Raw genomic sequence first — 24,919 nt, 5'->3', positions numbered from 1 at the left:
CATAGGAGTGTATTCTATTTTCTTTGGCCTGCCTAGCAATCTCTTCTGGGTAACTAGCTGTATATTTTGGACAAATCATTTCCTGTATTGCTCCTATTTTTTTTTTTGTCTGATGGGGGGAGGGTTTGGACTAAAAGATCATTAATATCTTTTCTAGATTTACCATTTTATGACACAATAACTCTGAGTTTTCTATAAAGTGGGGACAATATTACTGCCTACTTAAGGTGGTTTTTCTGACAAGCTACTCAGATAATGTATGTGAAGGTATTTTGGTAAAATATAAGCAAATACTCTCATCCTCGTAAGGATGAGAGCACTAAGCATCTTTAGCACTAAGTATTCTATTGGATGTCCCCAAAGACTTAGTGTATTTTAAGGCTATTTATAGCTTAATGAGTTAAAGTTATTGTAGCTTAAATCTTCAGTACAACTTTTGTGAAACTTGGCTTGTGATTATTATGTTATTATTATGTTAAATTTGGGGAGATATTAGTAAATATATTTTAGACACTATTGGAAGGCTTTCTAATGCCTATTATTATATCTATTCTAATATCTATTTCTAATATCCTCACATATCTTTTAAAAATTTTCAGCTTATTTATTACATTTTCCCATAGTTGAGATTTCAATGAAAAGCAACAATAACAAATCTAGCAATTACATCGTGATTTAAAGTTTGTAAAGTGTTTCACATAAATTATCTTATTTGGGTTTTACAACAACCTTTGGAGGAAGATGGCATTATTATACATTTTTACAGATGGAGAAACTGAGGCTAAGAGAAGCTAAGTGACTTGTTCTGAGTCACAGAGCTAATAAATGTCTTAGTTGGTGTTTCAACTCAGGTCTTCCTGATTCCATGCCTAAAATTCTCTCTATTATTCCATGTGACTGCCAGAGAAGGGAGATAGTATGGATGTTCTTTGTTCAGATGCATTTCTGAACCAATGCTTTGGAATACAAGTCTTGACTCATAAGCAATTCTTTAATAGAACTTTCATGGCCTCTTTGACTTCTTTATTCCGAAGACTGTAGATCAGGGGGTTCAACATGGGTATCACAATACCATAAAACACGGAGGCCACTTTATCATTCTCCTGAGATTCACTGGAAGAGGGCTGTAAATACATGTAAGAGAGTGTTCCGTAGAAAATAATGACGGCTGTCAGGTGGGAGGCACAAGTGGAGAAGGCTTTGTGTCTTCCTGCAGCAGAGGGCATCCTTAAGATAGCAGCCAGGATATAAACATAGGAGAGAAACACAACTAACAAGGTGCTTGACAGATTAAAACCCACAAAGACTATTAACAACATGACATTGATATCAATATTAGAACAGGAAAGGGCCAGGATTGGGGGCACATCACAGAAGAAGTGATTGATGGTGTTAGAATTGCAGAAGGTCAACGAAAAAGCAAAACCCGTATGTACAGAAGCATTCAGGGATCCCATGAAATAGGATCCAGTGAGTAGCTGGATGCATGCCCTCCGGGACATGACCACTGCATAGTGTAATGGGTTACAGATGGCCACATAACGATCTATGGCCATGGCAGAAAGTAGGTAACATTCGATTGTGGCAAATGTGGCATAAACCAACAATTGCAATAGACACCCTGAGAAAGAGATAGATTTGTTGGATACCAGGAAGTTCAGTAACATCTTGGGAGTGATCGCAGAGGTGTAACAAAGATCAACAAAAGCCAAGTGTTGGAGGAAAAAATACATGGGGGTATGAAGGCGGGAATGACATTTGATGAGCAGGATCATCCCAACATTGCCCACTAAAGATATCACATAGATGACCAGAAACACAAGGAAGAGAACGTACTGTAGTTCTTGCCGAACTGCAAATCCCAATAGAATGAATTCAGTCACTCTGGTACCATTTCCTTGTTCCATGTCTTTCAAATCATCTGAAGAAGAAAAACAACACAGAGAAAAGCATCAGAAGGAGATTATTGATCTAGAATTAGGAACGGAATCTTTTTTTTTTTTTTGTTTCATGCTCTTATATCTTCTTTCATTTTCTGAGTTTGGTTTTAGGAGGTTACCCCTTCCCCATTTGGAAGGTAGACCAATACATGTTAAATATGTTAATGTATATTTAAAATATAATATATGTATGCATATCCATACAGTTATTTTGTGGCATAAAAAGAATTGAACTTTGAAATAATGTACAATTAATCTGTGAAGGAAATAAAAAAAGCAGGCAGACAAAAATAGAGGAATTGGAAATGCTATGTAGTGGTTCACACTCATTTCCCAGAGTTCTTTCACTGAATGTAGCTGGTTCTATTCATTATTGAACAAATGAAATTGATTTGGTTCATCTCATTGTTGAAGAGAGTCATGTCCATCAGAATTGATCATCATATAGTATTGTTGTGGAAGTATATAATGATCTTTTGGTCCTACTCACTTTATTCAGCATCAGTTCCTGTAAGTCTCTCCAGGCCTTTCTGAAATCATCCTGCTGGTCACTTCTTTTTTTTTTTTGGAGGGCCTGGAAAGATTTACTTTTTTTTTTTTTAAACTTTTTATTGACAGAACCCATGCCAGAGTAATTTTTTACAGTATTATCCCTTGCACTCACTTCTGTTCCGATTTTTCCCTTCCCTCGCTCCACCCCCTTCCCCAGATGGCAAGCAGTCCTTTATATGTTAAATAGGTTACAGTATATCCTAGATACAATATATGTGTGCAGAACCGAATAGTTCTTTTGTTGCACAGGGAAAATTGGATTCAGAAGATATAAATAACATGAGAAGGACAGAAATGCAAGCAGTTTACATTCATTTCCCAGTGTTCTTTCTTTGAGTGTAGCTGCTTCTGTCCATCCTTGATCAATTGAAACTGAATTAGCTCTCTTTATCGAAGAGATCCACTTCCATCAGAATATATCCTCAAACAGCATCGTTGTTGAGGTATATAATGATCTCCTGGTTCTGCTCATTTCACTTCTGCTGGTCATTTCTTACAGAACAATAATATTTCATAACATTCATATACCACAGCTTATTCAGCCATTCTCCAATTGATGGGCATCCACTCAGTTTCCAGTTTCTTGCCACTGCAAAAAGGGCTGCCCCAAACATTTTTGCACATGTAAATCCCTTTCTCTCCTTTCAGATCTCTTTGGAGTATAAGTTCAGTAGAAATACTGATGGATCAAAGGGTATGAACAGTTTGATAACTTTTTGAGCATAGTTCCAAATTGCACTCTAATTGGTTGGATCTGTTCATAGTTCAACCAAAAATGTATCAGTGTCCCAGTTTTCCCATATTCCCCCCAACATTCATCATTATCTTTTTCTGTCATCTTAGCCAATCTGAGAAGTATGTACTGGTATCTCACAGTTGTCTTAATTTGCATTTCTCTAATCAATAATGATATAGAGCATCTTTTCATATGACTACAGTTTCAATTTCTTCATCTAAAAACTCTGTTCATATCCTTTGACCATTTATCAATTGGAGAATGGCTTGAATTTTTATAAATTTGAGTCAATTCTCTCTATATTTTAGAAATTAGGCCTTTATCAGCACCTTTGAATGTAAAAATGTTTTCCCAGTTTATTGCTTCCCTTCTAATCTCGTCTGCATTAGTTTTGTTTGTACAAAAATGTTTTAACTTAATATAATAAAAATTGTCTATTTTGTGATCAATAAGGATCTCTAGTTTTTCTTTGGTCACAAAGAAGATCTGCTTCCTCCTCCACAGATCTGAGAGATAAACTATCCTATATTCTTTTAATTTGTTTGTAATGTCATTCTTTATGTCTCGATCATGAACCCATTTTGATCTTATCTTGGTATAGGATATTAGGGGTGGGTCAATGCCTACTTTCTGTCATATTAGTTTCCAATTTTCCCAGCAGTTTTTGTCAAATAGTGAATTCTTATCCCCAAAGCTGAGGTCTTTGGGTTTGTCAAACATAGATTGCTATAGTCATTGTCAGTTTCTATTTCTTACCTATGTGACAATAAGAAATTATTTAACCTTTCACAATCTTAGTTTCCTATAAATGAAAAAAGGAGATTGTATCACTAGTATTTATCATTTCACAGAGTTTCCAGGATAACATCTTGTAAAATTTTAAATGATGCTTAAATGATTTATTAAAATCCCTCCAGTATTATTTACATAGTTTTAGAAAGGCTGTCTTAAACAACATGAAAGAGAAGAAAATCACAAGTATAAGCATTGATAAAGGAGAGAAAAACATCCAAGTTGGGGATGACAAGGAGTTATCCTTTGAAAACCCGAGAAAATCAGTTAAAAACAAGATGAGACAATTAATTGCTTTTGCAAGGTTTGTCAGAAACAACCTAATTCACAATTTTTTTCATTATGTCTCAAAAGCCAGGAACTCACTAACACAATACTCACAAAACCCAGAAAGATACAATAATAAGAGAAATTCCCTTATAATGTCTGTAAAGGGTGTTGAAAGGAGGAGAAACAAGATATTCCAGTGTCATAAAACCCCCAGATATCTGGGCTTTAACTTATCAAAACACTGAGATGATTTATAAAAATAACTATAAATACTCTTAACAATCCAAGGGAAAGAAATAATTGGAAAGATATTCATTATTCAGGTTTGGGACATGCCATAACAAACCATATTGCTGCTGGCATTCATACATAACTCCATTGATCTCTCTCTGCTATTGCCCACCTTCCCCTATCACTGGGCAGTTCTACCATTAAATCGATCACATTTATTCACTTCTATTGATTTACATTTGTCACCTAGTAACCTGCTTCAGGAGCTCATTCTCTCTAGCCTGCTCTATTGAAATAGCTTCTTAATTAGTATTTGCTTTCTCCAGTGAATCTCTTCTCCAATTCTTTTATGTCACGGCCAAAATAATTTGCTCAAAGCAAAGGTTTAAGTGTGTATTTCTCTTCTCAAGATCATTCATTGGTTCCTGATTGTTAGCATGGCATATTTAAAGCCCTCCAGTGGTTCTATTCTACCAATTTAGCTTTATTTCACAAGCCTTCCTTTTACACATTTTACATTATAGGGAGACTGGATTGCTAGTTTCTCCCCAAATCAACCTTCTATCTTTCATCTCCATGCACATATTTCAGGTCTAGTATTCGGAAGGTGCCTCATTTACGTTATCTTTCTCAAGTCTTATTTTCTTTCAAGACTCATCTGATGTGTTACCTTCTCCATGAATTCTTCCCTGTTCTTTCTAACTAAAAAAGGTTCTTAGCCCTCTTTATCTTATACAGCTCTTTGCCTGGATCTCATCTATTTTTTCCTCACCCCCTACCTTTGGTAGGTAATATTTATATGACTATTATCAAGTATACCATGTTGTATACTAGCAACAGAAATAGGTAGCAGTTTTAAGTTGTTCAGTCATGTTTAATTCTATGTGACCCTATGCATTTTGTCTACTGGGTTTTCTTGTCAGTGATACTAGTGGCTTGCCATTTCTTTCTCTAGTGTGTCCTCATTTTACAGATGAAGAACTGGCATAAATAGGGGTTAAGTGACTTGACCAAGTCACAAAGCTAGTAAGCATCTGAGATCAGATTTGAACTCATATTCTTCTGACTCTAGATATAGTATTCTATCTACTACATCACCTAGCTGGCCCCATAGAAGTAGGTAGTATTTGACTACTACTTCTACTACGAGCGTGTATATATTTGTATGTATATATAGTCTTCTCACGTCTTGTATTGTGCCTGATACATATTGGAATAATATGTGTTGACTTGAGTTAACCTTCTGTGTCTAAGTATCTTGAAATGTACCAGAATATGGAAAGTCCTGCCATCTCATTCATTCCATCAGCAATATTTCATACTCCTCATTATTTTTTAATCACAAAAAATCAGTATTTTTATATGTCATCAACAATATTCAGAAAAAAAAGATAAAAATAATTCTTAAAATAGCAACATTTTCAGTATTGTGCAAGTAGCCCACCAATACTTAATGAATTGATACAAAGTCGACTAGATATCATCTTAACCAAATAAATCAACTAAATACATGGCTAGATATTTAATATTCATGATTAAGTTGAGCTAATATAGTAGAGATGAGTTTAATTACCAAGTTCAAATGAAAATATTAGGTTGTACTGAATAAAATACCAATAGCATACCTGATAAGATGATGTAAAATGTTAATAAAATTCATAAGGAGAAATACAAGGCCAAAAAATTAATTATGAAAAATAAAAATAAAAGGGAGGACAGGTGATTATATTCCTAGAGCTCACATATTATAAAGCACATACTCCTTTTTCATTGTGACTTTACTGAGAAAGAAATTCCCATTCAGTTTTATGCCAGCTTCTCTGTCTCTTCACACTGGCCCCTCAGGCTTATTCTCCTGAGATACTGGTATAGTCACTGCTCATTGAAAATAGTGGGTGATTGGATTCATTTTAGAGGAAATGATATCACTTTGTATTTCACTGTTTATATTAGGGACAGACTGATTGACATCTCAGATGACATCCCTTTAGTACTCCTGATGCAGAACATACATTAGCCAGGGCATGGACTTGGGATCCATTCTCCTGAGTATCTATGGTCTCAGAGGAGGAACAGTGATCATTATTTTTTTTCCTTCAGAGTTAGACATGAGGCAGCCTCCTAGAATAGAATTCCCATTATCATCATCATTATAGTTGTTTTCAAACTTAAGTATTAAGGGATTTATCTGTATGATAATTAAGAAAGTCAGTATGACAGTGTAGTGGCTATCGACCTGTCATCTGGTAGATGACTTTCTCAGTCAGGAAAATCTGAAATCAAGTTTTGTCATGGTATACACTGGTTATAGAACCCCACTGAACAATTCCCTTATTCTCCCAGTACCCTAAATAATTTTCTAAGTAGAGGAGATGACACTCTGAAGCAATAGAAGTAATTCTTTTCTTGTCATGGCAATCAATATGGAAACCAATAGTCTATTTCAGAGGACAGTCCATTTCGTGTAAGAGAAAGCCTTTGGGACTTGACTAGAATATGCTACAGATGTGATATTGGAATGATTTGGGACTAATGCTAGGAAATGAAGTGGATTATGAGGAGCTTTTGGCAACTAGTTCTTGACATTGAACACACACACACAAGATATAGTTCCTGAGATCCCAACATTTCATATGTCAGATTTAGAGTTGAAAGGGATTTTAAAAATAATCAAATCTAGTCCACTCATTTTGTAAGATAATTGAGGCAAGTCAAGTCAACCAACACTAATTAAGCACTTTCTATTTACCGACATTGTGCCAAGCAACAGAGATACAAATACAAGTTAAAAAAAAAGGAAACCTTTGCTTTCAAGAAGCTTAAATTCTAATAAGGAAGGGAGAACACATAATAAAAATAAAAGAGCTGAAGAGTCAGGGGTAAAGGGAGATATTTGGACATGGTAGGAAAGAGTCAGAAGCAAAGTTGGGAAAGGGATAAAAGATTGGCCTGTCCTCAAGATGGAGATTCTGAGAGGAATTCACTAAGAGAGAAGGGGTCTTGAGGTGGAGGGAAACCACAGAATTGAAAAAATTTTCAGTCAGAACAAAGCCGAGACATCCTTGTAGCTTAAAGAGACAGAAAGAGATTTGTGAGAGTCTCAGAGAAATTAAAGTATTTGCCCAGAATCATACACCTAATAAGAAAGACTTTGAGAGTGTCTACTTGAAGTATATAGAATCACAATTTTAGAGCTGAAAGGAAATGAATTTCATTTATTCCAGTCCCCTCATTTTACAGATGAAGAAACTGAAGCCCATAATTATCTAAAACCACATAGGTCGTAAGTTGTGAACCCAGGATTTCTTTACTTTCTTTTGAAATTTATAATTCATTTTTAAATTAAATACCAAAAAAATCCATGTAAGCAGTATATCATAAAAGAGAATTCATTATAAAAACATTATTATTTTTGAAAAATTATAAATACTATACATCATTTCCAAAGTTAACCTGCTTTTTTATTCTTTGTTCTAAGTTTACTTTTGTTTTCTACTGTGCATTTAAATTTTTTTTTCTTTCTCTTTTCCCATCTTGTCCTAGCAGGACTTCTTTAACTTTTTTCATTTGTGAACTTTTTTCCTGAGAAAATTTTATGTAGCCCTGTATATACAGGAATATAAAATAAGTAAACAAATTATAATAATAGATATAATTTATTAAAACCAATAAATAAATACAAATAAGACAACAAATCAAAATTTCGTGATCTCCACATCCAGTATTGTGACCTCATATGTGGTCTCAACTCATACTTTAAAAAAATTTGCCCCAGAGAAGGCTACTTTTAAACAAAGCATGTATATATATATGTAAAACCATAGTAAACTTACTTGTATTTATCTGTTTTTTCTATAGCAATGGATAGCAACTTTCTTCATATGTCTTTTTTAATTAATTTGGGTATTTATTTTTCCATATCCCCTCCAACATTTTCCCTTCTATTATTTTAATCAGTCTATATATGTCAAATCAGTCTAAATATGTCAAATTTGTTTTAATTTTTATTTCTCTAATTGATACTAATTTAGATAATTTTTTTCACATAACTGTATATAATTTTGATTTATTCATATAGAAATTGCCTGTTCATAGTTTTTGACCATTTATCCATTGGGAAATGATTCATATTTCTAATACATTTATATATTTGAGATATGACATTTATTTGAGAAACTTTATCTAAAATTTTTCTCCCAGTTTCCTTTTAATCTTGGCTATATTGATTTTATTTATACAAAACCTTTTAAAGTTAACGTAATCAAAATTATCCATTTTCAATCTAACATAATCTCTCTATCTCATTTATTCATTAGTTGTTCTCTAGTAAGTCTAATAGGTAATATATCCCATGTTCTATTTTTTAAAATGATATCACTTGTTATATCTACCTTATGTGTCCATTTTGACCTTTTCTTGGTAAAAAGTTTAAAATATTAGTCTATGCCCATTTTCTGTCAGACAGATTTCCAGCTTTTTCATCACTTAAAAAAAACACATAATGAATTTTTACTCCAAAACATTAAATCTCTACACTTGTCAAATACAATTACTATAATTATTTTCTGTTGTGCATTGTATTTCTTCTCTGTTTTACTGATTCACCTTTTTGTTTTTTAGCCAGTAGCAGATAGTTTTGATAATTACTGCCTTATAGTATAATTTCTACTACTGTTAAACATCTGTCCTTTATGATTTTAAAATTAATTCTTGATTTTCTTGACCTTTTGATTTTCCAAATGAATTTTGTTTTTATTTTATAGCTCAGTAAAACATTTTTTTTTCACAATTTAATTGGATTGGCATAGTTTTATATAAACTGATTTATTTATACAATCTTCTTTAACCATATTGGCTCTGTCTATTCATGAACAATTTCCTATATTTTATTTTAATTTTATATTTACATTTATTCTTTATTTTTTATATTTTATTTAATTAGTATCAAATATTTTATAATTATATTGATGTAGTTACTGGGGTTGTTTTCATAGGGATACTCCCAAATATTTTATACTGTCTATACTTATTTTAAATGGAGTTTCTCTTACTGTTTCTTGCATGGCTTTGTTGGTGACTTATAGAAGCTCATGGGTTTATTTCATATCTGGACACATTGCTAAAATTGTTTTCACTAACTTTTAATTGGATCTTTAGTGTTTTCCAAGTATATCATTTACAAAAAGAGACAATATCATTAACTCATTGCCCATTCTGATTCCATCAATTTTGTTTTCTTCTCTCATTGTTATTGCTAGCATATCTAATATAAAATTAAATAATAATTGGCCATGGGCATCCTTTTTTCCCCTCCTGATCTTACTTGAAAGGCTTTTGATATCCCCATTACTAATAATGCTTGCTGATGGTTTTAGATAAATGCTTTTTATCATTCTAAGAAAAAAATCTACTTACACCTATTTGTGTGTGTGTGTGTGTGTGTGTGTGTGTGTGTGTGTGTGTGTGTGTTTAAACAGGAATGAGTATTGTATTCCATCAAAAGTTTTTTCTGCATCTATGAATATAATAATATTATTTTTTTATTTTGTTGTGATATAAACAATATATTGTTGGATTCTGATTTTTAATTCATTCTGCTATTTTCATTTTATGAGTGAGTTCATCACCCCCACACTAAAATTTATAATTGCTATTTAATATTTCACTCTATTCTATTTATTTTTTATTCTTCTCATTCTCTCTTTTTACCCTTTCCCTGCAAACACATCTGATTTACTTCTATCAACTTCCTAATCCACGCTTTTTAAAATAATCCCTTCCTCATTTTCCCCTTACCCTCTTACTTATTGATCTACATACTCTTCTAAAAGTTCTTCCTGTCCCCTTGCTCTCCTAATTCTTTATAAATTTAGAAAACTTTTGTGTCATTTTATGTTATTCCCTCTTTAGTCTAATTCTGATAAGAATAAAAATTCAGCCTGAGCCCCACTTATTTCCATTTTTTCACTCATGTCTCATTGTGCTCATTTTTACCTCTGTGCTCAATTTTATTTTTAAAAATCACCCCTCGTGCTCAATTCAATTTTATTAAAAAATAATACCTATTTTTATTGAGATCTGATCTTTTTTGACACAAATACTTAGTCTTTCAATTCATTAAATATAATTTTTATTTAGAATTATGCTCAGCTTTCTTGAAGAAGTCATTTTTGATTACAAATCCAGCTCTTTTGCTTTTCAAAACATGTTTCAAACCCTCTTGTCTTTTAAAGTAGAAGCTATTAAATCTTTTGTTCTCCCAACTGTAGTTTTACAATATTATCTTTTTTAGTTGATTGCAATATTTTCTCCTTAACCTGGGAACTTTGAAATTAGGCTGTGTTGTTGCTCTGAATTTTGATTGTGAGATCTCTGTGAGGTGGTGCATAATAGATTTTTATCTATTTCTATTTTGCCTTTTTGTTTTAGTACATCAGGACATTTTTCCTTAATAATTTCTTGCAATATTATATCTTGACTCTTTTTATTATAATTTTCAGGTAGTCCAACAATTCTTATATTGTCTACATTCAATCCATTTTCTAGATCAGTTGTTTTTCTAAGGTGGTGTTTCATATTCTCTTCTAGTTTTTCATTTTTTTTATTTTGTTATTATTATTTCATGATGTCTTATACTGTCATTAGCTTCTCCTTGTCCAATTCTAGTTTTCAAGGAGTTATTTTCTTCCTTGAGTTTTTGGATCTCTTTTTCCATTATTGTATTCTGTGCCTCTTTTCATATTTCTTTAAGGAAAACTCAATTTTTCTTAATCTAGAACATAGAGGTGAATTCCACTACGCCCCCCACCTTTTTCTGCTAGAATAGAGACCAATATTTTCCTATGAACATATAAATATGATTTAACAATGGCAAAAGCATAAGCAATGTAAATCTTCTGTTGCACCTTCACTTATTGTTCTTATTTTCTAAATTTGCCTGTGACTGAGTTACCTAATAGCAGATGATATTCTGTTAGCAAATTTCAAGAAACTGACTTTGAAGAAAACCTAAGGAACTGCCATAGATAATTTAAAACTTCTAGTAAAAACCCCAAAGAAGACATGTTTAGATCTTTGGTTGATACTTCTCCCAATTAAGTTGGGTGAATTTCTGATGTTTGTAACAGCCTATCAATCTATCAGTGGATGTGACCTTTGTGTTGGCAATTTCAAATTCAACATATATTTATTAACTCCATACTATGTGTAATCCACTGTGTTAAATACAGTAGACCACAAAGTCAATAATGAAAGCATCCTTGCCATAGTGAGGTTTTAACCCTCTGAAAGGACATAACATAAACATACAAATAAATACAAAGAATGTACTCAGAGAAGTTAGAGATCATCAGTAATAGCTGTAGAGGATTAAGGAAGGTATCATGAAGGAAAATGTCATTTGATCTGAATTCTGAAGCAATAGGGGGAAGAGTTAAGAAATTAGTAATAATAGCAATCACTCACATTTGTGTGACAGTTTAAGGTTTGCCAAGCATTTTAATAACTCATTTGAAAAAAAGTACACAGGATGGAGATTCCAAACACTCCAAGTTTGGAGTCAGGAGATGGATGATTTGGGAAAAAAAAAACCCCAGGAAGAAGGAATACCTGGGAAGAGATATTAAAGTCAAAGAAAAATAGAATTTCCAAGAAGGATGGTCAACAGTGTATGTGGGGAGAGGTCAGAGATAATGAAGCCTTCAAAAATGACACTGAATTTGGCAGTTAAGTTTAGGTAATGATGCAGCAAGTTGGTTCAGAAGAATAGAGCATGTCAAGGGACAGGTCAATTCTCTGAGAGCCTCCATAGCTGTGGATCATAACATCTGAAACAGTTGCAAGGCAGCCTTTGCTGACACAGGTGTTGCAGACTGGGAATGAGATAAATTGGAGGCAGATGGAAGAGGAGAGAGATCGGACAATGTAATGGCCTCTCAGAGAGATCAGAGAATAGCAATTGCCTCTCAGTCTCCTTGTACCATCCTCTCACAAGAGGAGATCCATTCTGCAGGTCTGGATTGGATCTCCAGCAGCTGCTGTCAGGTGGTTCCCGTGTATTACAACAGCTCTCCCATGTACTCCAACAAGAGCATATAAAAGTCAGATTCTGATTCTGTTTTAAAGGTGGAAATGAAGTGGAACTGCCAATACTCCACAGTAATCACCTTTAATTATGACTTTTGAATAAAATAGGTTAGTACACATTGTTATTTTTACCAGGAAAAATTACACCAGGAAGACTGGGAAGAGCATCTGGACTTGAAGAATTCCAATTTCCAATTTTCAAACCAAATTATTAAGGTACTCAGCAATTAGCTTTCAACATATCTTCAAGAGAGAAAAATATCAAAAGACTGCAATAAATGACAAATAGGTGTTATTTCCCCAAAAAGCAATAAAAGGGACTTGAATAATGAATTACTTGTATGCACAAGATGTTAGACGTTCAAGGGGAAGTTAAGTGCCACCCCCTTGTCTTCCATAAAAAGGAAAAGATCATGCAAGATTCTTTGATAACTCAACCATAGAGATAATTTGGTTAAAGCATTCTTTAGTTATTAAAATTAAATCAGGCACACGATATGGAGGAAAATGTTTTGAAAAGCTGTCCATCATTATGGCTGAGTATGTCTTTCATGATAACAAGATGAAAAAGGGATTTTCTGTAAATTCAAAGACTTCTGGCTAGTCTATGGTTTAGACTAGCTATGTCTCATTGAATAGAGCATGGGGCTTTAAATCAAGAAGACTCATCTTCATGAATTCAAATCTGGCCTCATGCAGTAATTGTGTGACTCTGGGCGAGTCACTTAAGCCTATCTGCCTCAGTTATTCTTCTGTAAAATAGATTGGAGAAGGAAATAGCAAACCACTTCAGTGACCTTGTTAAGGAAAACTCAAATGGGGTTATGAAGAGTTGGACATGACTGAAATGATTCTACAACAACTATATCAAAACAACTTATTAAAATAGATTGACTACTCAAAAAGGATCACCTTAGCAATTTATATAGGACCAATTAAATGAGTGATATAAATATTTATAGCTCAGACAATAACATATATTTGTATTGCTAGTCCATGAATTAATACATCAATGCAAATTACTAATATAATATATGTAACTAGTCAAATGAGCCCAAAATTGAATGGGAGGAATAATATGGTCTGTATGCACATGGAAAACTGCCTAGTATTTTTAATGATTTCAAATTGCCTCAGTGTAAATATTTTTCTTCTTAATGTAAACATTCTGTTAAGAGTAATGAGTGGTAACAAATCTTGGAACACCAAAATTCTGAAGAATCAGAGGGATGGATGACTAAAAGGACAATAGAAATAGAAATATCCATGTTGGATTCAAGTAGGCTGTAGAACAAGGAGGGAATATATTTATAAATTTTAACTGAAGTTTGTCATACTCTCCATATTTATCTCTTATTTACATGTTGAAGCAATGAAATGATCTGTTCTCTGAACTGATCCAACATCTAGCTATTAAAGAAAATAAATGAGACCCTCTTTGTTTGAATGCTTCTCTGAATTGGAATAAGAACTGACTCATAAACAACTTTTCATAAGAACTTTCATTGCTTCTTTTACCTCCTTGTTTCTCAGACTGTAGATCAGGGGATTCAACATGGGTATTATGATGCCATAAAACACAGAAGCTACTTTATCATTCTCTTCTGATTTGCTGGAAGAAGGCTGTAAATACATGTAACAGGATGTTACATAGAACATGGTGACAGCAGTCATATGAGAGGCACAAGTGGAGAAGGCTTTGTGCCTCCCTGCAGTAGAGGGCATCCTCAAGATGGCAGCCAGGATGTAAATGTAGGAGAAGAACACAGCCAGAAATGTGCCTATCAGGTTAAAGCCCACAAAAATCATAGTCAACAGGATATTAAAATCAATATTGGAACAGGAGAGGCTCAGCATCGGGGGCAAGTCACAAAAGAAGTGATTGATTTTGTTAGAATTGCAGAAAGACAGTGAAAGGAGAAAGCCTACGTGTGTGGTAGCATTCAGGCAACCCATGACATAAGATCCAGTGACCAACTGGATGCAGGCTCTCCGGGACATGACTACTGGGTAACGGAGCGGGTTGCAGATGGCCACATAATGATCTACAGCCATGGCAGCCAGAAGGTAACATTCAATTGTGGCGAATATACCATAAACATATAATTGTATCACACACCCTGAGAATGAGATGGACTTATCTGAGACCAGGAAGTTGACCAACATCTTGGGAGTGATAGCAGTTGTGTAACAGAGGTCAGCGAAAGCCAAGTTTTGGAGGAAAAAATACATGGGAGTGTGAAGGCGAACATCACATTTGATGAGCAGGATCATACCAAAATTAGCCACTAGAGATATATTGTAGATGACCAGAAACACCAGGAAGAGCATGTACTGCAGTTCTTGTCGAATTGCAAATCCCAATAAAATGAACTCGGTCACTTTGGTGCCATTTTCTTGGGTCATGGCTTTCATATCATCTGCAAATGAAAGATAGAAGGAGAAGGACTAAGATTTAATGACCTCAGATTAGGAATAAAATAGAATTTAGTTTAGAATGGAAGTTTTTCTTTAACAAGCTTATTTTATTGAAATGTTTTTGATTTCACATCACTTTGATTTTTGAAATTAGCTTTATCCACTATCCAACCCAAGGAACCATCCCTTGTAAAAAAGATTGAAAACAAGAAAAAAAGAAAGTTGTTCAGTAAAACCAACCAATATAACAACTGCGTCTCGGGATGCTCTGACATTTACAATCACACTCTGAGGCTGATTTTCTAAGGTTCCTTCACATGAGGCAGTTTAGGAGCATGGGTTTCCTTTCAGCTTTTAACCTGTCTTAAAAATCGAGTTTTAAACCTAGTCTTCAAAACAGTTTCACAAGGAATGAAGGAATGTGTGTTCTCAGAAATGACAGCATGAAAGGAATAAGTATCTTAGTCTCCCTGGTGCTGCTCTGAAGGGGAAAATCCTTGCTGAACTGTGTAAGTCATAATATTAGTAGATAACATTTACCTAGCACCTGAAAGTTTAGAAGACATGTTATATTAATTTATTTTTAAATTCAGCCCTTACAATTTCCAGGGATATTGGTATTACTATTATCTCCATTTTATGGAAGAAGCAATTAGGAAGGCAGAGGGCAAATGTTCTGTCCAGAGTCTTTCCCCAGATGTATGAGACAAATTTTGAATTCAAGACTTCCTGACCCTCTAGGTTTAGCATTCCATTTGCTGCATCACTTAGATGCCTCCTTCTTGTTTGATTAAAAAAAAAAAACTCAGAGCACTCTAAAACAAACCATTACAATTGGTGGTGCTGGTCATCCTGGAAGGGCTCGGCTAACAGTTTTCTTTGCTTGGGGTGTAAGAGATGGTTATGAAGGGGTATTTAGATCTAAGGAATCATTGGTTATTAGAGGTGGAAAATGAGCCAAAGATAGAAGAGTGCTCAGAACAAGGTGTTAGCTCTGAGTGAAGGAATCCTGGAACCTTGAACCTAGAGTAGTGTGAGACTTGTGAAGAGCTTCCTAATGTCAGAAGTAAAAGATATATTAGAGATCATTAAGCCAAGTCTCTTTGTATCAACAGATGAGAAAACAGAGACCACAAAGAGCTTCTATAATTTCTCTAAAGTCACTAAAACATCCCCCTACCCAGAGCCGTTGGTTTAACTAGAACTAGAGTCTAGATCTTTTTACATCTTGTCTAGTTACTGTTGTCTTTTTCCCCCTTTTGTTTTGGAGATGGAATATCCTTATTCTATCGAGAGTGGAGGTACAGTGGCCACTCATCTCCCAATATCGCTGGTAATTCCATTTCTGACTTGAGCTAGTCTATCCCTCCTCCTGCAGCCTGGAGCCCCACTGCTTCTCATGGTCCATTATATTGGTGTTAGCCTTTACTGGGCACACCCAGTTGGTTCTCTCCCCACAGTGTCTCGGAGCCCTTGAGTTCAAGAGATTCATCAATCTGAGTCTGGCTTAGTAATGGATTACAGACATGTATCATAATCCCCTCCTTCTGTATAACTATACTCACAACTTGCTCATGCTTCTTTTCTTCCTAGAGGCTCCATATCTCTCTCTGCCCTCACTACAGGGGTCATGCAACTAAATTGCATATCTAGAGTGTTTGCCTATAGAAATCCCTGTTTTAATTGATGTCCCACCATTACCTCACCACTATTGTTTGACTATTGGGCCAACCCTCTCTTGGCCACTACACCTAGTATGTCACCTTGCTACAGCTAGTCTTTGTTTCATTGCTATCCATTACCCCAGTTCTTTTTTTTTTTCTCTCTCCAAATTAAAAATCAGAAAGGTTAGTTAATGACTTGTGAAAAGAAAAGTTTGACTCCATCTTGTTTCTGCCTCTTATCAAATCCATCTGTCCTTCCAACTTACCTTTTTCTTTTGGTGGTATCTCAATGCCCTCTATCACCTGGGCTCTAAAAGTGAGTCTAATGCTACTCTTCTTCCCTCATCAGTCATATGCAATAGATTGCTAGGTTCTGTCACTTCCTTCTATAATACATCTCTTGTGTCCATCCTGTTCTTTTTAGTCACATAGCCATTCTGAACATTAAGTCCTTCCTCACCCTGAGTCTTGGCTCTCATACTGCTTCCTATAATTCGCTGTCTTTTCATTGTCTTCCTTATTCAACCATCCTTCACAAAGTTCCAAAATAACCTATCTCAGGCACACAAGGCTCCTGTGTTTCTCCAGAAAATCCAATAGTTCAATATTATTCCTTCAGTATTACTCCTGATAGTATATACAACATGGAAACTCTTTCATTGGATATTTGAAGACTTAGCTCTAACTTCCTTCAAAGACTCAGTTCTCACTATTCTTTATTCATGGCACATACCAGCCAGCCAGCTCTCCTCCAAAGTAAGCTTGACTTTCTCTGTCTTTGCTGAATATGAATAAGCTTCTCCTTTCTCAAATGCCTTATTTCCTTACCTGATCTTTCAGATTTCTAATTGCCCTTCAATGCTTCAGTGAGGAAAACTGCATCCTCTTGGAAGTCATCCTTTTTAGAAATCCACAGGCATTTTCCTCTATTTTTATTATTTTTTGGTTTCTCTTGTTCTATTTCTCTGTTTTTCATCCTTTTCTTTTCTACTTCCTTCTTTATGTCTCTTTTAAATAACAATCACTCACTACTTCCCCATATCATTCTCTGTTAATGGCATATCCTGTTTCTTCCCTATAAGAATAGAATAGAACAGAATAGAAGATAAATATCTCGAGCACCAGGAAAATGTGCTCTCTCTCTGTATCTGAAGCTCTAAGCACAAGATCTTGCTTAGATTAGTACACAGGAGACTCAATTAAGAGCTGGGAGGAACTTTAGGGATAATTAAGAACAGCTTTCTCATGTGGCTCAATACATAGATAGTAATATGAATTTGAAGGATAATACGTTGTATCATTTTTCTATAGACATTTGAGTGGGAGAGTGGATCAAATATTGAATTAGTGTCTGAAAAATTTGAACTCAAGTTCTACCTTAGACACTTACTAGACACTAGAGCCTATTTTAGTCATTTACCCTCTGTTATTTCTCAGCTTCCTCACCTGTAAAAGTGGGGGAGGGTGGAGAATGGTTGTTCTACCTCCCAGGATTATTATGTAGATCATATGAGATAATACATGTGAAGTGATTTATTGATCATAAAGTGTAAGAGGAATCCCTGATCATTCCTCTCCAGAAATGAAGAGGATGAACTTGCTGATCTCTAAGGCCACTGAGGTTCTAAATGTTAAGAGTCTGATCCCTGATGGTGATCTCTACCTTCTGAAAGTCATTTAGTAACTTTGGAAAGTCAGATGTCCTACCTACTCACCCCACCACTCAGTTCTTTTTCACTTTGGCTCTGCTAAGTGTGAGAGGTTCCAGTTCAGCCTCAGAACCAGCTCTCCTGTTCCTCTGACTCTGGTCTTCCAAACTCTACTTCTTCCCTAAGACATTTTCTCAAAGTCACACAGATTATTGGGAATAATGGGAGACTGGCTTCAGGGGAAGTAATCTCACTTCAAATTCTCCTGCTCCCATCGGGTTTAGGCTCACTGGAGTCCTTATGTGACATCTTGTCAATGTTCCAAATATGGGCACACACATGACAGCCACATAGCATGGGGACCCACTCCCCTAGGCATTTTTAGTCCCAGAAGACAAGGAAATATCATGAGAAAAACTATCAGTAGCTCCTTACCTTTTGATTTCCCAGAAGTGTTGTTTTTTTCCAATTACTTGGGAATTTTGCAGTAATGTTTATGAATCATATTTCTCTTAAAGATACTTCCAAATTTGCAAAGCATATCATTTTAAACCTCTGAGAGATAATTTTTCACTTTACAGGTAGATAATGCTTGTTTCAAATGACCCAGATGATTTCTTTATGGTCACACAACTACTAAATAATCAATCACTTCAATGCTTTCATCAATAAGCATTCAATAAGCATCTTCTATGTGCCCTTCATTCTACAGGAAAGTCAAGATTTCTGTACTGTTCACTTGACTGTAAGACTGATGAGGCACCATGGAGAGAACTCTGAACTTGGAATCAGGATAAATAAGTTTGAACATTATCTCAGATTTTTGATTCCTATGGCCAAGTCACTTAACCCCAGCCTCAGTTTCCTTGTATGAAAAATGAGGCTAATAAAAGCATCTATGTGATGGAGTTTTTGTGAGGATCAATGCTACAACATGTCAAGTGCTTAACAAATCATAAAATGCTACAGAAATATTTAATATTGTCCTTATAGGTATTAGGCATAATTATTTTCAAAAGAATGACTCCACTCCTAACATGCTTCTTTTCTCCCTCCTTCCCTCTTTATCTCTCTCTTTCTCTCTCCTCCTCTATCTTTCCCTCTTCCCCTTCCCTCCCCCTTTTTCTCTTTCTCTCTTTCCCTCTCCCTTATCTCCTTCTTATAGATTGGTGAAAATTTTGCTATTCTTCATTTTGGAATATCTTGCATTATTAAAGTTAGTCAGTGGGTAAAGTGAGTAAAGACAATTCCGAGTTACCACTACGTACCTCTCAGATTGGCTAAGATGATAGAAAAAGATAATAATGGTTAAAGGGGATGTGGGAAAACTGCAACACTAATACAATGTTGGTGGAGTTGTGAACTGATCCAACTATTCTGGAGAACAATATGGAGCCATGCCCCAAGGACTTTCAAACTGATTATACACTTTAATCCAATCATATCCCAAAGGAATCATAAAAAAGGGAGGACTACATGTACAAAAATGTCTGTAGCACCCCTTTTTGGAGTGGCAAGGAACTGGAAACATTGGAGAATGGCTGAACAAGTTATGGATTATTACTGCTCTACAAGAGGGGATCAGCACTATGATTTCAGAGTGGTCTAGAGAGATTTACATGAACTGATGCCGAGTGAAATGAGAAGAACCAGGAGATCATTATACACAGCAACAACAAGATTATATAATGTTCAATTCTGATAGATATGGCTCTCTTCAGCAATGAGATGATTCATATCAATTCCATGATCTTGTGACGAAGAGAGCCATCTACACCCAGAGAGAGAACTCTGGGAACTGAGTATGGATCATAAAATAATATTTTTACTTTTTTGTTGTTATTTATTTCATTTTGTTTTCTTTCTCATTTTTTTTTCCTTATTGATTTGATTTTTCTTGTGCAGCATGATAATTATGGAGGTCTGTGTAGAAGAATTGAACATATTTGATATTGGATTGGATTCCTTGCCTTCTGGGTGAGGGGATAGTGGGGAAGGGAGGGAGAAAAAAATTTGGAGCACAGGATTTTACAGTGATGATTATTGAAAATTATCTATGCATGTGTTTTGAGAATAAAAAAAAAACTTAAAAAAAAAACAGAGATTTACTCAACATCATCTATGTGCCAGCCACTATGAAACATTTAGATTTAAATGTCATTCACTTGAATATAAATCTGATGAGGAACAATAGAGGTCTGAACTTGGTGTCAAGATAAATCCGTTCAAATCCTATGTCAGATTTTTGTTACCTATGGGCAAATCACTTAACCTCAGTCTCAGTTTCTGTGTTTGCAAAATCAGCCTAATAAAAGCACCTATCTTATGGATTTTTAGGGAGGATCAAATGATAAATTGTGGCAAATACTTTGCAATTCACAAAGTGCTAAATGCTTAATCTTATTATGATAAGTATTAGGTATAATTATTTACAAGAAAGAATCACCCCTTCCCTCTTAACTATTTGTTTCTTGCCCTCCCTCTCTTCACTTCTCTCTTCATCTCTGTCTCTGCCTTTGTGTGTCTCTGTGTCTGTCTCTTTCTCTCTGAAGAACTAGGGAAATATGTGCTATTCATCACTTTGGAATATATCAAATGGTGTATAATTCGGCTTGTGTTGTTTGAATTGGGCAATGGGTAATCTATCAATTAACTAGTCAAATAAAATTATTAAGCCTTTCCTATGGACCAAACACTGTTCTAGACTCTTGGGATACAAAGATAGAGGTGAAATAGGCACCATTCTACATACAAAATTATATGCATTTAAATATAAATAAAGATGTGTGAGATATTTCTATGGGGAACTAGTCAAAAGGGTGGATTGGAAGGATAATGTAGAATTGACTTTTTGGATAAGATAGATTATGAGCAGACTCTCAAAGGAAGTATGGAATTCTTCAAAGTAGATATGGAGGGAGAGCATTTGAGGCATGACCCATGCAAAGGCACAGAAATGGAAAATGAGATGCTGTGTGTGATGTGTGGAACACCCAAAAGTCACTGCAGATTATGGGAAGGAGAATAATTTATTAGTAAGTCTGGAAAATCTTGTAGAAGTCAGATTGAACAGGGCTTTCAAAGTCAAATCATCTAGTTCTTATTTTGTCATAGAAGCAATAAAAACCTAGTGATGGAGGAATCACATGGTCATACAAGTACTTAAGTGAAATAACTTTGGTAGTTATAAATAAGATATATTTGAGTCAGGAGAATCTGGAGATGAACAGAGAAAATATGAGGCCATAGCAGTATTCCAAGTGACAGGTGATCAAGGCTTGAATTAAGGTGCTGCCTGTGGGGGACCAATGAGGAAGGGAGAGATGTAGAATATATTGTAAAAGTAGGAAGTATAATATTTGGCACCTCATTTCCCAAGATATGAAATGATGGAGAATTAGTTATTGAGAATTCCAATATGATGGTGAAACCTAGAGATTGGAAAGGAGGAGGTATTCTTGTCAGAAACAGGGACATATGAAGATGGATGGGTTTGTGAAAAATACAAGAGTTTCCTTTGGGCATATTAAGTTTAAGAGGAATCGTAGAGATTTAATTTAAAACTTCCAATCAATAAATCCATAATTCATCAATTACTGAGTAAGCTTCCACTACTTTTTTTTTAATCTATCTATCTATCTATTTATTGGTTTTATTTAACAAATTCTGAGAGAGGAAGGTTAAAGTTCCCCATTATGACAATATGGCCTTATGTTTTCATCTGTAATTCATTTAACTTTTCCTTCGAAAACTTAGATGCTCTGGCATTTGGTGCATATAAGTTTAATATTGATATTCATTTTTGATGGTACCTTTTTATCACAATGCATTTTCTCTATTTCTCTATTTTAACTTTAACTTTGAGATCATGATTGCTATCCATGTTTTTTAAAACCTCAGATAAGTAAATTCCATTCTTGTCTTTTATTTTAATTCTGTGTATAGATCGCATTTTAAAATGTAGTTCTTGTAAGCAATATATTGTCAGATTCTGATTTTTAATTCATTCTGTTATCTATCTTCATTTTATGAGCGAGTTCATCTGTACATACTCAAATTGATATTTACTAATTGAATATTTCCATTCATCCTCTTTATTTTTTATCCTTCTCACTCCCTCTTTTTACTCTTCCCCTTCTAACACATCTGATTTACTTCTAACCCTTGCCTCCCTAATCCATATTTTTAAAAAGAATCCTGTCCTCATATTTTCCTCTAATCTTCTACTTCTTAATCTACATACCCTTCTAAAAGTCCTTCCCTTATTCTGTTCCCTTGCCCTCTTATTTCTTTATAAATTTATAAAACTTTTATATCATTTTATATGTTATTCCCTCTTTAACCTAGTTCTGATAAGAATCCGGCCTCCAATCCATGTGCCTCTATTCTTTCATTTATGGTTCATTTGTTCTCCATTTTAACTCTTTGCCTAATTTTATTTTAAAAAATCACCACTTGTGCTCAACTCAATTTTATTTTAAAAAATAATCCTTATTCTCAACTCAACCTAAGCTTTCTATTATTTATGCTCTTTCAAATTAATGTAATTTGTAATTGATAATATTCAATTATCATAGCAACTATAATGATAACATTCTTAAGAGTACAGATAACATTTTCTCATATAAGAGCTAAATAGTTTCATCTTACTTCATCCCTTTTAATTAGTCTTTTATATTTATGTTTTCTCCTGAATCTATGTTCAATTTCCCATTGAGTTCTGATCTTTTTGACAAAATACTTAAAGGTGTTTCAATTCACTAAATATTATTTTTACTTAGAATTATGCTCAGCTTTTTTGAATGTTATTCTTGATTACAAATTGCTCATATTTACATGGCAGTTTAAAGTTTGCAAAGCTCTTTAAATATATTAACTCATTTAAAAAAATTGCTCGGGATAGAGATTTGAAACGTCCCAAGTTTGGGGCCAGAAGATGGATAATTTGGAAAAAAAAACAGGATGAAGGTGTATCTGGGAAGAGGTATCAAAGCCAAAGAATAAGAAAATTTTGAAGAGAGATGGTTAAAAGTGTGTGTGTGGAGAGGTTGGAGATGATGAAGTGTTCAAAAATGTCACTGAATTTGGCAGTTAAGTTTAGGTAAATATGTAGCAAGCTGGTTGAGAAGAATAGAGCAAATGAAAGTCAGATTGGGATTCTGTTATTAAGATGGAAATGGAGTAGAACTGTGACTACTCCAGGTATTCATCTTTGATTATGACCTTGTTAGTTAGTACATGTTGTGCTATTTGTACCAGGGAAAAATGACACTAGGAAGTTTGGGAAGAGCATCTGGACTTGAAGAATTTCAATTTCCAATTATTCCAATTATTAAGGAACTCAGCAATTAGCTTTTAAGATATCTTCAAGAAAGGAAAATTATCAAATAACTGAAATAAGTGACAGCATTATTACTCTAAAAGGCAATAAAAAAAGACATGAATAGTGGATTATTTGTGTACATAAGATATTAGATATTCAAGGGAAAGTAAGTGCCACCTACTTGTCTTCCATAAAAAGGAAAAGATCATGCAAAATTCTTTGATAACTCAACTATAGAGATAATTTTGTTAAAGCATTCTTTAGTTATTAAAATAAAACCAGGCACACAATGTGGGGAAATTTGTTTTGAAAAGCTGTCCATCATTATTGGTGAGGATATCTTTCATGTTAATAAGATGAAGAAAGGATTCCCAGAAAATTACAAAGTTTTTGGACTAGTCTACTTTACATATATGAGAGTGCTGTGTCTGAGTGGGTAGAGCATGGGGCTTTAAATCAAGAAGACTCATTTTCATGAATTCAAATCTAGCCTCAAACAGTAATTGTGTGACCCTGGGTAAGTCAAAAGCCTATAAGCCTCAGTTATTCTTCTGTAAAATAGGCTGGAGAAGGAAATGGCAAACCACTCCAGTATCCTGTTCAAGGAAAACTCAAATGGGATTATGAAGAGTTGAACATGACTGACATGATTCAACAACTACATTAAAATTACTTATTAAACTTGGCTGATGACTCAAAAAGTATCACTTTAGCAATTCATACTGTGATATAAATATTTATAGTTCAGACAGTGTCATATATTTGTGTTTCAAGTCCATGAATTAGCACATCAATACAAATTACTAATATAATGTACCTAAACAGTCAAACGAGCCCAAAATTAAATGGGAGGAGTAATATGGACTGTATGCATATGGAAAACTACCTAGTATTTATAATAACTTCAATTTGCCTCAGTGTAAATTATTTTTTCTTCTTAATGAAAACATTCTTTTAAGAGTAATGAGTGATAATAAATCTTGGAACAGCAAAATTCTGAAGACTCAGAGGGATGGGTGACTCAAAGGGAAGTAGAGATATCCATGTTGGATCGCAGAATATTATCAAGAATACCCAAGGAGGGAATATATTTGTAAATTTTAACTGTAGTCTGTCATACTCTCCATATTGATCTATTATTTACATATTGAAGCAATGAAATGATCTGTTGTCTGAACTGATTCAATATCTAACTATTAAAAAAAAGAAAAGAAATGCTCTGTTTGAATGCTTCTCTGAACTGGAATGTAAGAACTGAC

General features: G+C 34.3%; 2 protein-coding genes across 2 annotated transcripts; both read right to left on the bottom strand.

Annotated features, from left to right (window-relative positions):
• Positions 1–922: 922 nt before the first annotated feature.
• LOC127540353 (putative olfactory receptor 5AK3) lies at positions 923–2,068 on the bottom strand. The gene has a single exon (XM_051965000.1). The coding sequence runs from the start codon at positions 1,905–1,907 to the stop codon at positions 978–980; it is 930 nt and encodes a 309-aa protein (XP_051820960.1). The 5' UTR covers positions 1,908–2,068; the 3' UTR covers positions 923–977.
• Positions 2,069–14,082: 12,014 nt separating this feature from the next.
• On the bottom strand, positions 14,083–15,012 carry LOC127540354 (putative olfactory receptor 5AK3). The gene has a single exon (XM_051965001.1). It carries the CDS (start codon positions 15,010–15,012, stop codon positions 14,083–14,085), a length of 930 nt encoding a protein of 309 aa, XP_051820961.1.
• Positions 15,013–24,919: the final 9,907 nt, after the last annotated feature.

Source organism: Antechinus flavipes, chromosome 6 (genome assembly GCF_016432865.1).
Source record: "Antechinus flavipes isolate AdamAnt ecotype Samford, QLD, Australia chromosome 6, AdamAnt_v2, whole genome shotgun sequence".
Taxonomy (NCBI): domain Eukaryota; kingdom Metazoa; phylum Chordata; class Mammalia; order Dasyuromorphia; family Dasyuridae; genus Antechinus; species Antechinus flavipes.
The sequence above is the reverse complement of the archived record's forward strand: the minus strand, read 5'-3'. Positions and strand labels throughout refer to the sequence as shown.

What these genes read in the sequence shown, in the direction of transcription:
- LOC127540353 (XM_051965000.1), bottom strand. Translation starts at nt 1,907, where the DNA reads ATGGAACAAGGAAATGGTACCAGAGTGACTGAATTCATTCTATTGGGA.
- LOC127540354 (XM_051965001.1), bottom strand. Translation starts at nt 15,012, where the DNA reads ATGACCCAAGAAAATGGCACCAAAGTGACCGAGTTCATTTTATTGGGA.